This window comes from Gavia stellata, chromosome 18, assembly GCF_030936135.1.
Source record: "Gavia stellata isolate bGavSte3 chromosome 18, bGavSte3.hap2, whole genome shotgun sequence".
Classification (NCBI taxonomy): domain Eukaryota; kingdom Metazoa; phylum Chordata; class Aves; order Gaviiformes; family Gaviidae; genus Gavia; species Gavia stellata.
The window spans coordinates 10,055,520-10,069,908 of NC_082611.1; the positions used below are offsets into that span (position 1 = coordinate 10,055,520).

The following is a 14,389-nucleotide window of genomic DNA, read 5'->3' on the forward strand; positions in this document are numbered from 1 at the left end:
CACTGTATTGTATTTGAAAAATATTTTCCTACCAACCTGTGTAAGCTCATTGAGATTTTCATGACTTTGTTTCTTCACTCTTCAAAGTATTAACATTTCAGAAATTTTTCAGAAACATGCATGCAATTTCATTGCATTGCAGCTGAGATCTTTCACCCACCCATTGTTGTCCTCCCTGTGAGCTCTTAGGTAAGATGTGTAAGCTCACTGAGCAGTCAAGAGAGCTAACCTTTTTGGTGTCTCATTTTTTGTCTCATTTTGGAGGCAGAGTGCATTGGTTAGTTCTTTCTTTAGCTGCCTTTAGCTCTCTGATGCATTCTGTTTGGGGAAAATTGCTTTATGCCATTTAAGGTACTGTTTTTCTTACCGGCATTGATTTATGTGGCATGAGCAGGACTCTAGCGAAATAATCGCTATCTGGCAAGTTTTTGATTCTTTTTCCTTGCCTAGTCCAATCAATTTAGCAAATCATAACTTCAGTAAATAATTTAACTCTCACTTGTTTATAGTTACATAATGGAAAAGAAAAGCTACATAATTTGACAAAATTTATTTGCAAAGTGTGATCTCTGTACCACTAATCGTCTGCTGAGGATTGGTGTAAGGTATTGTTGCTAATGCTATTGAGGTAGTTGTTGCTACGTTGTGCAGATGTCAAACCTTTGGGTTTGTACAGGGTTTAACGTATTCCTGATTTTTTTAAATTGAAAAAAAGAGGAGTAGATTTTGATCCTTGGCTGACCACCATGTTTACCACAGGGTGGTGTAATACTAAAATGAGAAAGATGCTGCATATGATAGTTTTTGAGAGTGTAGAACTTCTTATGTTTTCATACTTATTTCCCAACAGGAATTGAACTCAAACTTCCGACAGATCATTTTTCCTGAAGCGCTTAGGTGCTTAATGAAAGGAGAGTATACTTTAGAAAGTATGCTCCATGAATTAGATAATCTTATTGAACAAACAACTGATGGAGTCCCTTTGCAAACATTGGTTGAATCTCTTCAAGCCTACTTACGAAATGCCGCTATGGGGCTAGAGGAAGAAACACATACTCATTACATTGATGTCGCAAGGTAAATCACCTTTGTTTTTAGTTCAGGTATGAGAGAATGAAGACGGCAGAACATTAATTTCTCTAAATTTTATTATTTGTTTGATGGTACAGACTATTCTTGCCCAAGAATACCCGTAAGCAGAGTGCAGTGTCTAAAGTGCGCACACTTGCTCTCTGTGTTTGTGCGTTGATCTGCACACAGAAATACAGAGCTATGGCAATTTACACTTGCATCTGCTTAAAGTTGACTTTTGGTAGTCAACTTCTTCCAAAATACGTAGTTATGATTTTATGTTTGAAGTTAAGGGATGCTAAAAATAGGAAATGGTCCATTAGTTAGTGGGAGGAACCTGTGAAAGGGAGAGCTTGTAAGCATGGCAGTCCTCTTGTCAGGAGGTTTGGTGAGCAGCTTTTGCATAATGAATCAGTGACTTGATTAAAAAAAACAAACCACAAACAACCAAAACCCCAACCAAACAAAAAGACTTGTGCATCTTGTACCTTTCTGGGGAAGTGCTTGGTAGGCAACTGAGACGATTCACAAGCTTCCTGATGAGTGGAAGAAGTGGTCTTGCGGCTTCCCTTGAGCCAGTTATGGTGGCTCCATCAGTGGTACAACGAAGGCTGTTATACCAGTTGAAAACAATTTACTTTTTTTCTCTTAGGTTCATTTTCTTCTTAGTTTACCCATTGGCAAGCCTGCTCAGCCTGTTAGTTGAGGGTCAAAAGTGATACAAGGGAGGGAGCGGCAAGCTGTTACACCATCTCATCCTCCACCTTTTTAGCCCATACTCCATTCAGTCAGTTATATATGTGTATGTTATAAAACCAGTACTTGGTTTTCAAGGAAGGAAAGGTGATATTCACATCACGTACTAGTCATAACTTTTTTACCATGCTCATAGGAAGTACAGTCTGTATCCTCTACCTGTATTTTAAGTTAACTTTGTAGCTGGTCCTTTAATACAATCCCATCTTATGGTGGTATCCTTAGCTGTTCTTATGAGACCAGCATTAGGATTCGGGGTGGGAGGGGCTAGGAAGAGCCTGCAAAAACTTCACCTTGTTCAGATGCAACTTAATTCCAGTCTACTCTAGCTGTGGGATCAATCAGTTCAAGAAAATCCTGTTTACTTCTTGTAGACTAAGAAAAAACATGTAAACTTTTTTTTTAAGAGTACTTCATGCTCAGTATGGTGAGCTGATTCAGCCAAGAAATGCTTCAGTTGATGAAACTCCCAAAATGTCAGCTGGTCAGATGCTTTTGGTAGCCTTTGATGGAATGTTTGCTCAAGTGGAAACTGCATTTGGTTTATTGATTGAAAAGGTATGGATTTGTTCTTTTCAGAGTACTCTTTGAGTCAGGAATATGAAAGTTTTATAAAAATCTAATTTATTTCCTTTACATTGCTCAGCTAAACAAGATGGAAATACCTGTGGCTTGGCGTAAGATTGACATAATTAGGGAAGCCCGGAGCACCCAAGTTAACTTCTTTGATGATGACAATAATCGGCAAGTTCTAGAGGAAATCTTCTTTCTGAAGAGACTGCAAACAATTAAAGAATTTTTCAGGCTCTGTGGTACCTTTTCTAAAACATTGTCAGGTAAATAAATGTTATCAAATATTCAGTATCGCTTTGTCCACTTCTCATCCCATGTCCTTTTGAGAAGAATGTAAAATGGTCACTTTCATTGTAACTTAACTTTCATATATGGCAAGTATGCAGAAATTAGAAATTAATTCCTGTAATCTTGCTATGTTTGTAAGTCAGGTAATATTTTGCTAGATGCATCAAATGTTTTGTTTATAACAAAAATACTATTTCTTTCCTTTAAAAGGAATCAGTTCACTTGAAGACCAGAATGCAGTAAATGGACCTGTTCAAATTGTCAATGTGAAAGCCCTTTACAGAAACTCTTGTTTTAGTGAAGACCAAATGGCCAAACCAATCAAGGCTTTTACAGCTGACTTTGTGAGACAGCTTTTAATTGGCCTTCCAAATCAAGCTTTGGGACTTACCTTGTGCAGTTTCATCAGCGCTTTGGGTGTCGATATCATTGCTCAGGTAGAGGCTAAAGACTTTGGAGCAGAAAGCAAAGTTTCTGTGGATGACCTGTGCAAGAAAGCTGTGGAGCACAATATCCAAGTTGGCAAGTTCTCGCAGCTGGTCATGAACAGGGCAACAGTATTAGCTAGTTCATACGATACAGCATGGAAGAAGCATGATCTAGTGCGCAGACTTGAAACCAGTATTTCGTCTTGCAAGACCAGTCTTCAGAGAGTACAGCTGCATATTGCCATGTTCCAGGTAAGACCATGCATGATATTTCTCTCCAAATTGTGTCTGTGGAAAGTGAGCTTTAGTTACTTTGTCTGAGCACAACAAGAACTTTATGTTTTGTTGAATGAGCTTTAGAGTATTTTAACGGACTTGATAAAGTATTTTGGTTTTAAATTGTTCTGTAAATATATAAGGAAAAAAGTCTTACAGCTAGCTTCTTTTGAAGACTAGCTGCTTTATAAGATGCAAATGTGGCAATGTGTAAGTTCTTTTTTTACTCAATACATGTAACTTTTTTTTCAATAACCATTAAGTCATTTATTAGAAAAAGTCATTCACTGGCTTTCTTACTAGCAATGTTGTCCCATTCTCCCCCTTTTTTCAAACAGACTATGACTTTAAGGGAGGAGACTGCTTAAAACAGAGGGTATGCATTGCTGAATGTCATCTTATACCTTTCCTTCAAAGTCTTAATGCATTAACCATCTCCTTGCTCCACTGTTTGCCTCATGAAAAAATACAAATAGCAGCAGTATCAATCCTGAAAAATGTTTTTCTGAGGCTTTAGATAAATGCCGTTGTGTACCTTGAATTGTATGCTGGTATCCAGCTGTATTGTAGTATCATTGGTCTTCATTTTGTAGTGATTTGTAGGTTAAGGGTAAAGGCTTTCTCCATAGCAGTTAATAAACCATTTCATAGACTGGTTTTAATGCATCACGAGTGACTTGTTTCTGAATATTGGTGGGTTTTCCTTTAGATCAAGGAAATGTGTGTAAATCGCTTATAGTAAGTTAGTGACTGATTAATGGTATAAATATTCAAGCCAGCAAAACATAGTTTACAACTACTTATATAATTTAATACTCTAATGATTTAGAACTTTTAAGCGTGCTGTCTGACACCTAGCCCTTTTAAAATGCCCTTACTTATAAAGTGTACCAGAGTACTAGAATGGCTGTTTGTGAAGCAAAATATTTTGTGCTGGGCAATATTGATAATCAAGTGTTCCCATTGTTTTCTTAAAGTGGCAGCACGAAGATCTCCTCATCAGTCGCCCACAAGCTATTTCTGTTACTCCTCCACCTCGTTCTGCAATTTTAGCCAGCATGAAAAAGAAACTTCACACACTCAGTCAGATTGAAGCTTCAATTGCAACAGTCCAGGTACTACTATTTTGGGGAGGTTTGTTCAGCAGCATATTGGAATGGGACGCTAACACAAACTGCAGAATTATCTGCCACCTCCAGATTATGTTTTCTCTTGCTACTGAAGCATAAATTTAGTGCTATTTTCACTGATCTCTTTCAGTCTGTCTGATGTGTACGGTTACATTGTTTGATTTTGCTGTTTCATACAAAATATTCTCTCTGGAATGTCAGTAAATCTGTTTCATGAGCAAAAATACAAATATGTGAAAGTACCTTTCCTTCTGAAGGCTGATCATGCCCCTATTCTTTAAGTTTGTTTGACTTAGATCATCCTTACTATCATTTTACTAGCTAAGTGTCAGAAGCTTCCTTTGTAGATTTGTGCAAATCAATTACTCTGTGTGTTAAGGTTTCTGTGTGCTGTGGCTTGGCTCAGCTTTTTAGACTTTTGGGTATCAGTAATACAGAATGTTTAATTGTTTAAAATAAATACTGCTTAGCTGCTTGAATTTTAATTTCCTTTTTAGTTGTGAAGGTACTGTTTGCGATCATATTTTTTAAGATTATTTGTAAAATAGTTCAGGACTCTTACGATTTTATATAATTTTTGGTCTAGAAACGTGATTACTTTTTACTTTTTTTCTGGTGGGTTAAAATCTGGACAGGTCACTTTGTTTCCATAACAATCAAATCCAGTTGTGATGTGTGCTGAAAATAAACCTTTAAACAGCATAAGCTAACATTTGTCAATCACAAATACCACATTCTTTTATATATATGTGTGTGGATATAAGAATGCGTGTCTGCATGTGTTATATATGCGCCATTTTTTTTTAAAGCTAGGCTTAAGATGTTATATATCAGTATGGATTGTCTATGTATCTTTTTTCTTCCCCAATGCAGGAGAAACTAGCAGCACTCGAAGCAAGTATTGAGCAGCGTTTAAAATGGGCAGGAGGTGCTAATCCTGCACTGGCACCAGTCTTGCAAGATTTTGATGCCACTATTGCTGAAAGAAGAAACCTTGTACTGAAAGAAAGTCAAAGAGCAAGTCAGGTACTATACAGAACTATAGTACTATTGACTTTATAAGTGTGTTCACTCTTTATTTTCTACTTGAGATTTATGTAGAAGATATTTTTCCTCCTCTGCATCTAAAGAACAAACGTAGATAACCAAATACTTCTGGGAATCTCACTTTAAAAGCAATATGAATAATCTGTGGGAGAATTGCTGCAGGGTTGGATGACCCTGAAATGATACCGCTACTGTAACAGGGCGACTTTACTGCTGTATTTAAAATTCTTACTTCTAAGGACAAGGAACAAATGCAGTTTGTATAATAGACAGTTTAATTGGAATAATTTTTCTCACTCTTGCTTTAATTTTCAGGTCACTTTCCTCTGCAGTAATATCATTCATTTTGAAAGTTTACGTACTAGAACAGCAGAAGCCTTAAATCTTGATGCTGCATTATTTGAACTTCTCAAACGCTGTCAACAAATGTGCTCATTTGCCTCACAGTTCAACAGTTCAGTCTCTGAACTGGAGCTTCGCCTGCTTCAGAGAGTGGTAAGTAAAGGTCAAAGCAAAATATGTAATGTTACAGAATCGCTGTAATCATGAGTTCTCAATTTTCTCTTTCATTCTAAATTAGTTTTGTATACCTTCTAATGGGTTGTGGATAACAGAGTCTATTCCATCAGCTGCTAAACACTTGGTGGTAGCATCTACACAGTAATTGAATTTTATCTCTGGATACAGATAGAAAAATGTTTCTGTTATATTTAGGGCACTGGTCTTGAACATCCTATTGGCAGCTCTGAATGGCTTCACTCGGCTCACAAGCAGTTGACCCAGGAAATATCTACACAGAGAACAGTACAAACAGAAAGAGAACAGCAAATAGAAACAGTTTGTGAAACAATTCAGAATCTGGTGGATAGTATTAAAACTGTGCTCACGGGTCATAACAGACAACTTGGAGATGTTAAACATCTACTGAAAGCTATGGCAAAGGTATGCCTAAAACTTGATTAATTTATTCCTCAAACCCATGTCAGTATAGTTTAAGAAAAATAACACTTGTAACTATGTGCTTTTTAAAGTATCTAGAAACAGTGAAATATGTTAATGTATGTGGAGTTCAAGGCATTAAATTAATTTCATCTCTAAGAATTAATAAAGCTTTATTTCTAGATTTAGGCTAATCAGGCTTTGGTTTAATTAAACCTTTTCTTTCATTTGGCAGTTGAAACATTTTCTTTGTGTTTACAAATCCTCTTGGCTTTTAATCAGTAAAACATTTGATCTTTTTCAAATTTATTTTCTTGAAATGTAACTACTGAAAATTATGGTTATTTGTAGTCAAATGACAAACTGAGGGGCTGAAAAGGCTACGAAATGCTCAACTTTATTCTCTTAGCCAAAATATAGCAAATATTAATCTTTTTGCACATCTTTGTTACAGGATGAAGAAGCGGCTTTGGCAGATGGTGAAGATGTTCCCTATGAGAATAGTGTTAGGCAGTTCTTGGGCGAATATAAATCATGGCAAGATAATATTCAGACAGTTTTGTTTACGTTAGTTCAGGTTATGGGTCAAGTCCGCAGTCAGGAACATGTTGAAATGCTGCAGGAAATAACTCCCACCTTGAAAGAACTAAAAACACAGAGCCAAAGGTAAGAAAGTCACCTTCTCTCAGATGAAGGCATTTTGCTTATCTACTTGTATGTAGCAGAAACACAGCATGGGGTACCTACTTGGTGGTTGTCTTAAAATGCAGAAATTTTTTTTCATAATTTGACTTAACTTTCTTTGAGTTTTCAGTAAGTCGAGTAGCTGCATGAATATTTATCAACTCCATTATGTTTCCTAGTGTCTACAATAATCTAGTGGGTTTTGCATCACCCTTAGTCACGGATACATCAAATGAATGCTCAAGCCCAACATCAGCTGCTACATATCAGCCAACCTTTGCTGCAGGTAATACTTGAAAAAAGTACAAATGTTAAAACATCGGTTATTGAAATTAGAGAGGGGATCATAACTTTTATTAAATTTTGAAATACAATCTCTAAGATTACAAAAGCCTATAAAATTCAAGTAATCCATCATACAATACTGAATGACCAGTTGATCATAGCCTTTGAATAGCCTTCAAGGTCTGGATTCACTCCACAAAGCCCAGAATACATGGAACGCATTTTCACGTATATCAACTGAACTGTAATTTCTGTTGAAATCAGTATAAAAAATTATGGTGACTTTGGAATTAATCCTGGAACACTACAAATGCATTCATGTATGCAAAACTTTCATTACTTTACAGTTAAAAACATGAATAAAGTTTCTCGTGGGCATGGATTTCTTTTTATTTAAAGGATTATTCTACTGTCAATATTTGGACTGAGCGCAGGTTCCTGATTTCTATCAAGAACAAGAATTGCATTTTATAACTGTCATACAAAATGATAGAATTAGAGGTTAAGAGAGCCCATAAAAAATTTGTTTAATGTAGATAAATGTCTTGCAATGGAACAAACCTCCTGTTTGTGAAGTGAAAGAAATTAGAAATTGGAAAGATTGAAGAGAGAACAACTGGTGCAGAGTTTAAAACACAGGTTTAAAATGCATTTGTACTGAAGTACTGATAGCTGTATTTGATACACATTTACTTGTGCTTTTTCTTGCATCTATAATATATTATTTTGAATACTTTAAGCACTTTTAAACTTTCTTTACAGCTGTACGTAGCAATACAGGGCAGAAAACTCAGCCAGAGGTGATGTCGCAGAATGCAAGAAAGCTAATTCAGAAAAATCTTGCCACGTCAGCGGACACTCCTCCAAGCACAGTCCCAGGAACTGGCAAAAGTGTTGCCTGTAGTCCCAAAAAGACAGCCAGGGACCCTAAAACAGGAAAAGGTAAATACAGGGCTTAAAAAAAACCCAAAAAACCCAACCAAAAACCCCACCACTGACAACAACAAAAAACCTCAAAACACCTCAGTGGGCTTTTGTGCAGGAATGTAAAATTGAATTAATTTTATTCTGTACCTTTAGCCGTGCAGGAAAGGAATTCATATGCAGTTAGTGTGTGGAAGCGGGTCAAAGCCAAGTTAGAGGGCCGAGATGTGGATCCCAACAGGAGAATGTCTGTTGCTGAACAGGTGAGTTGAAAATAGTAAAGTTCCGGTACCGGTCCTTGCTTTAAATATTCGGTAGTAAGCACATGTGTGTGCATGCTGAAGTATGCCTTGAAGAGTAAAATCCTGTTGTGAATGGGGAGTCCCTTTTGAGGTGTGTGATTTATATTCCAATGGAAATCAGGGTCTGCTGCTGCCTTGTATTGCTGCATTCATTTTTTTATAAAATACTTTTGTTTTCCATATCATAGATTTGTATGAACTCATGAATTGGATAAAATTGCCTGTTGTATATCAGTAAGCTAACATTTGTTACATGGCTGTTGATATCCAGGGAGAACATGAGATCTGTACAGCTGTCTATAGGACAGATCTTGTCTGTGTTTACTAGCGTAACACAACCACGCTCCTGTCTTTGGGAAACTGAGTCAGGGGACCCATATGTCCATGTAAATTTGAAAATGTTGTGATTATTTTAAAGATAGGGGCTATGAATGAGATGGAATGAGATGATATGTGATCTTTTTTTGCCCCTGCAGTACAAATTCCTGTTTCTTACGTGGACTACACAAAGTTATGTAAGATGAAGTTTACAGTTACTATAGATTTTTTCACTGAAATTTTGTATTTGCAGGTGACATTCAACAGTAAATTTTAAGATCATGTAAACACTTTTAAAAATCTAGCTTATTTTTAATTACTTGTTTGACCTTTTTAATAGGTTGACTTTGTGATTAAGGAAGCAACTAATCTAGATAACTTGGCTCAGCTGTATGAAGGTTGGACTGCCTGGGTATGAGTAGGGAGAAAGCAGATCAGTCTGGTTCAGCGAGGTCAGACATCCACCAGAATCAACTCGGCCTCAGGCATCCGTAGCCGCACCACAGTCGGTGGTGATGCATACTGGGGCTTAATCTGAGGAAACCTAGGAAATCTCGGTGCACTGGGAAGTGAATCCTGCAGGATAGCTGCACTCAGGGATACGCTAAACACAATGGTCTGCAACCTCCACGGTCAAGGGTGAAAGCTCACCGCTTGAACAACACGGTTTGTCTTTCTGCTACGGAAGAACTGCAAACGTGTCGGGGGTTAGCTGCAGAAAGAAATCGGAATGCTACAAACCGCAGAGTGATTTGGAACTCAATTCCACCTGACCCTGTGAACAATTCAGGAAACACCGAACCCTGTTCAAAGAAAAACAGAAAAAATGGGGCCATGAAGAAATCACAGCAAGGGAAGATTTGATGCATTCAGATTCTTGTTACTCTTGTTGCGTGGCAACAGTGCTGGTTGAGTCGACCAGTTAGTACGGAAAAAGGCTACAAAATGTAAACTTCAGAAATGGACTGAAAGCAAAGAGCTGTACATCAGATATACGCTGCATTGGAAGAACTTCTGAGATAGAAGAAAAAGCCTTTGTTCTCTCTCCCTTTCCTCTTTCCTTTCACTCCTCCCTCTCAGCCTCTCCTTGCATACACCCCTCTTGGCTTATTCTTGTAGGTTAGGCGTACTTCCAATATACTTTTTATTTCAATCCTTCTACTTCACAGTTTAGTCAAATTTAACAACTTAAATTTTGTTTGGTAAACAATTTTTCCAAAAGCACTGAAAATATAGAACATCATTGATTACTTATGAGTTGGATGGTCAAATGCAAAATGTAATTTTGGTTATTTTAAAGTAATTTTTGTGATTCTATTATGTACAGTTTCTCAAAATTGTCACTGTGCATTTAAAAGTAATGAATCCTACAGGCATTTGATTTAATGGGCACTTCCCTCTGCTTGCAGTGTACACTTTTTTTGTAATTCAAATTGTCCCTCCAATCTCATTCTACTGTGATTGCTGTAGTTTCTTTCGTACGACGTAGCTAATCCAATGTAATCTTTACCTTTTTAAAAACCAGGATAGAGTATCTAGTAGAGTTTTACATTGTTGATGACAGATAAACAATAAAGTGATGTTCTGGTGGAGGTAGAGTGATATGCTTTTTACTTCACTTTCCTAATACTTTTAGTTTACACTTGTAAATGATAGTGCTTCAGTTCGCAGGGGTATATGTATAATCCAAGAAATGAAGGACCCTCTGATTTTTGTTCAACTAGAATCTGTAAAGATTTCTGCAAAGTAATTTTCCTTTGCCATGTTAATTCCATAGTGAATCTTCCACCAAGGTTTTTTTGGGTTTTTTAATCAATTCTGCACTCAAAGTGTGATTATGGCCAGAAAAGTCTCTCTAAAAATGGCATCTTGTCACTTAGATCAATGTCCTGCTTGTCTGCTGGTTGTCTAGAAGACTTCTTGCTTCCTTTTTGAAGTGGGACACCTTTAGGAAAAGGCAACTTTCTTAGAGCAAATAAACCTAACACAATTCAGTTACAACTACAGAATCTCACAGGTGCTGACAGCTAAAGCAGAAATGCACACTGGTGTTCTCAACCCAGATAAATTTGCATAGCTATGTATAAAAAGTTTCTCTTTTGTGAATTCATTACACAGAGTTGCTAAAAAACTATAGCTATGGGAAGTTCCTTTATGCCATTTTAGTCACTTTTCAGAGAAAAAACACACTTTAAATACAGCATTTTTTCAATCAAAATCTAAGTATTAAAGGATTTGAGCCAAGCCCACTACTGGTATGAAATTCACTTAATGGAATGGATTTGCAGCAGTTCATCTGAGTAGAAAGCTTGGCTGGTAATTTTCAGATAACGTAAATTAATACCAGGCATAAGTAATAGACAAACTTGTATTATTTTCAGTATTTGCACTATGCTAACTGCTCTGCCTCCTCAGTAGGTCTCAGAATTCACTTTCTCCTCTGTTGCCAATTTTTTGTGGACATGCACTTTGAAGCGTAAGAATTTTCAACAGACAACACGGCCTTTTTTGCATTCTGATTGCCTGATTAACTCTAGGGAAGTCACAGGCTTTGTATCTTAACGATACCCGTGCAAATGCATTCCACTGCCATTGCTTCCTGAACCCTCTGCCACGCCATGCGTTGCAAGAAAGAAGGTGTTTGAATGTTGCAGTGAAGAACATTCATGTGCAGAACAAGACACTTGCCACTGTTGGTCCTTTTTGTTTTTCTCCAGTTAAAAGTAACCTTACGAAGAATCTGTGTGGAGTACCACAGTAACAAGAGTGTATTATACATGCTGTTTTATTTCTTGGAAGCTGGGGGGAAGGGAGGGGGAAGGGACTCACCTGTGGCTCATGTATTATACCTCTGCTATCCAGAAATGAAACACTTGTGTGGAGATGGGTTCTTACTGCGTAATTTAATAAAGTTTTAAAAAAAAGAATATGTATTCATAATTTCCTTATATGCAAAACTGCTTGTGGTTGTGAAAATTACAGGGGAGAATAAAGTGCCTAATACAAACAAATACAGAACAAATCCCAAATTAGAGCAGGGTTCTACAGAGACTTAAATTTGCGTAACTAATGTTGAGGAGACAGCTCACGTGCTCAGGAGTTAGTGGGACTGTCAGCTTTTGTGTGCTGATGCATTTTCCTTGGTAGATGTTGACAATGTGGCAAATTGGTATAGTCTTGGTTAAACCCAAAATGCAAATTCTCTGTGTGCATCTTGCATATTAAATAAGACTGCATTAGTTACATTATCTTTTAAAAGATCATGTGTTTCTTATAAAGACATAAGGTTACTTCATTTTTTCAGTAAAACTGAGACATTTACTTTTTTCTGCAGTAAGACAGACCTAGAATAATGCAAATCTAGACTCAAATCTTTGTAAATACTTACAAACCAGCTGAAGCTATGGAAGTCTAACTGTTCAGCTGATGGCAATTTTTTGCATGATGCTCACCTGCAGTAAATGTTAACCAAGTGACCATGCTATGAACTAACTTCTTGTAGTCAAATTCAAAGTATGCTCATCAGGTTTAAGTTGTTACCCCTTTGCAATTATATAGACTAGTGGTTGAGGAGATGCTCTTAACCCTTCGAAAATCCGCTTACAAGTTTGCCTCTCTTCCTCCTCTGCTTCTGTAAAACCCGGGTGTGAGCTCTGCTCTACCGAACAGGTTACTAGGATGTGTTCAGGCCTTAACAAATGAGTCATTAATGGTGCCTTAGATTATTTTGGTGGAATAATGGCAGTGTCGAATTAATATAACTGAAATTGAAATTATAACACATGCGTACAGTTAACAATTTTTTTAGTACTTTGAAGACACTTAATGTTCTGTTTTTCCTTTGCAACAACTAGTTTTGCCTTTAGTCATTAGTGTATTTAAGTAGTAATACATTTTGTCTGTAATTTTTCAAGTATCTGTAAAAGACTCAGGTCTCCTATATAAATCAGACATTTCTTGGGGGGTGAGGGAACTAGTTTTCCCAAGAAAAATGAATGAGACATCTATAAAAGCATTGGCAACACTTAATGCTAGTGCGAGGTTACCTTGCAGGGGGAAGGAAGTGTTTCACTGCACGAACTCCGTTGTGGGAATTGCAGCAGCCATCAGCCCTGGCCCTGTGACACCACACAGTGCTGTCTGCCCTCTGGTAAACTGACTAAATAACATTTAACTCTTAACTGCTTTCTGACACCTGAATGAAAGGCACCATATAAAAATGTGACTTTGGAAATACTGAAGGAGTTTGGAGAGGTTAAAGCTCCATTTTTCTAAATGCTGTAGTCCTAAAGGTTAATTTGCTTCAGTTATTTATTGATGTGTTCTGTGCCTGGTACGTTTAGCCATCCTGTTTTAGCACACTCAAGTACTTCAAAGATTTCTTTGGGTTTTTTCCCTTTCTTTTTTTGCAACCTTTTCCTAAAATTAGCAGATGTACCCCTTCACGCATTGAAGAATTATACTAGGAGAAAAGTTTTAAGATTACAGCTGCCATCCATCTTTTGCTTTCTTAACACAGTACCCAATTATCTGATGCGTGTATATTTTTTTCTTTAGTGGAAAACAGTTATTTGTGAGTATACTGTTAACGTTTTAGTTAAGGAATTCCACTGAAAATATAAGTATTACACAAAACTACTGTTGTATGTACTTAAATGCATAGCTGATTAGAGCAATTTTGCCATCCATCAGACTAAATCTTTACTAATAGCAGACGAAAAAAGTTCAAGATGCATTTATTACATTAGGTATGATGAATGGGTGGAGGCTTAACATGTAAAATTTGTGTCTCTGTTCTAAGTGCACAGAGCAATTAAACTGTGACTTTTAAAGGTGCTTTGAAGTTAGCTCGTGCATTTAATTTTCTGCGCATCTGCTAAGAGAATCTCTGCGTAGGAAGAATGCATCGCATTGCAGTGTGATCTGCGTCACACACTGAGGCATACAGAAAACAATTGGCTTTCTACAGCTCAGGTAATGTATGGGAGGTGATGAATGGGTTTTCCACACTCTGAGCTACTGCTATTACCAGTCTCTGCCTTCTACGTTGGGACTCTGGTTTTAACAACCACATTTATAAACATATATATATTTATAAACATAGTTGTGCTTCAGAAGGCCTGGCTGCTCAGGGTGTAATTATGGATTTTGAGGGTGAACTCCATAATTTTTAAGTGTAACATGGTACACAAAAATACTCTTAGCTTTTAGCAACATGTAAATAAACTTGAAAGTTGTTCAGTAAAGTACCTATTCTTTACATGCAATCCTGAATGAGTCTGAAAAGCACCCTGGAGAAGATCTAACAATTCAGCACAGACACGTTTTTGCTTTTACGGTATCATCCTTAGTCGTCTTTCTCCTCTCC

At 37.0% G+C, this 14,389-nt stretch overlaps 1 protein-coding gene across 1 annotated transcript in view; it reads left to right on the forward strand.

Annotated features, from left to right (window-relative positions):
• The window catches only part of SMG1 (SMG1 nonsense mediated mRNA decay associated PI3K related kinase), a 67,263-nt gene extending 56,650 nt beyond the window's left edge, over positions 1-10,613 (forward strand). The window contains exons 51-63 of the mRNA XM_059826545.1: positions 851-1,077; positions 2,235-2,385; positions 2,474-2,663; positions 2,899-3,368; positions 4,370-4,507; positions 5,396-5,548; positions 5,885-6,064; positions 6,284-6,511; positions 6,963-7,174; positions 7,372-7,478; positions 8,240-8,419; positions 8,558-8,664; positions 9,362-10,613. Of these exons, the coding sequence (XP_059682528.1) occupies positions 851-1,077; positions 2,235-2,385; positions 2,474-2,663; positions 2,899-3,368; positions 4,370-4,507; positions 5,396-5,548; positions 5,885-6,064; positions 6,284-6,511; positions 6,963-7,174; positions 7,372-7,478; positions 8,240-8,419; positions 8,558-8,664; positions 9,362-9,439 (2,421 nt within the window). The 3' untranslated portion in view covers positions 9,440-10,613. The remainder of the gene's footprint in view (positions 1-850; positions 1,078-2,234; positions 2,386-2,473; positions 2,664-2,898; positions 3,369-4,369; positions 4,508-5,395; positions 5,549-5,884; positions 6,065-6,283; positions 6,512-6,962; positions 7,175-7,371; positions 7,479-8,239; positions 8,420-8,557; positions 8,665-9,361) is intronic.
• The last annotated feature ends 3,776 nt before the right edge of the window (positions 10,614-14,389 follow it).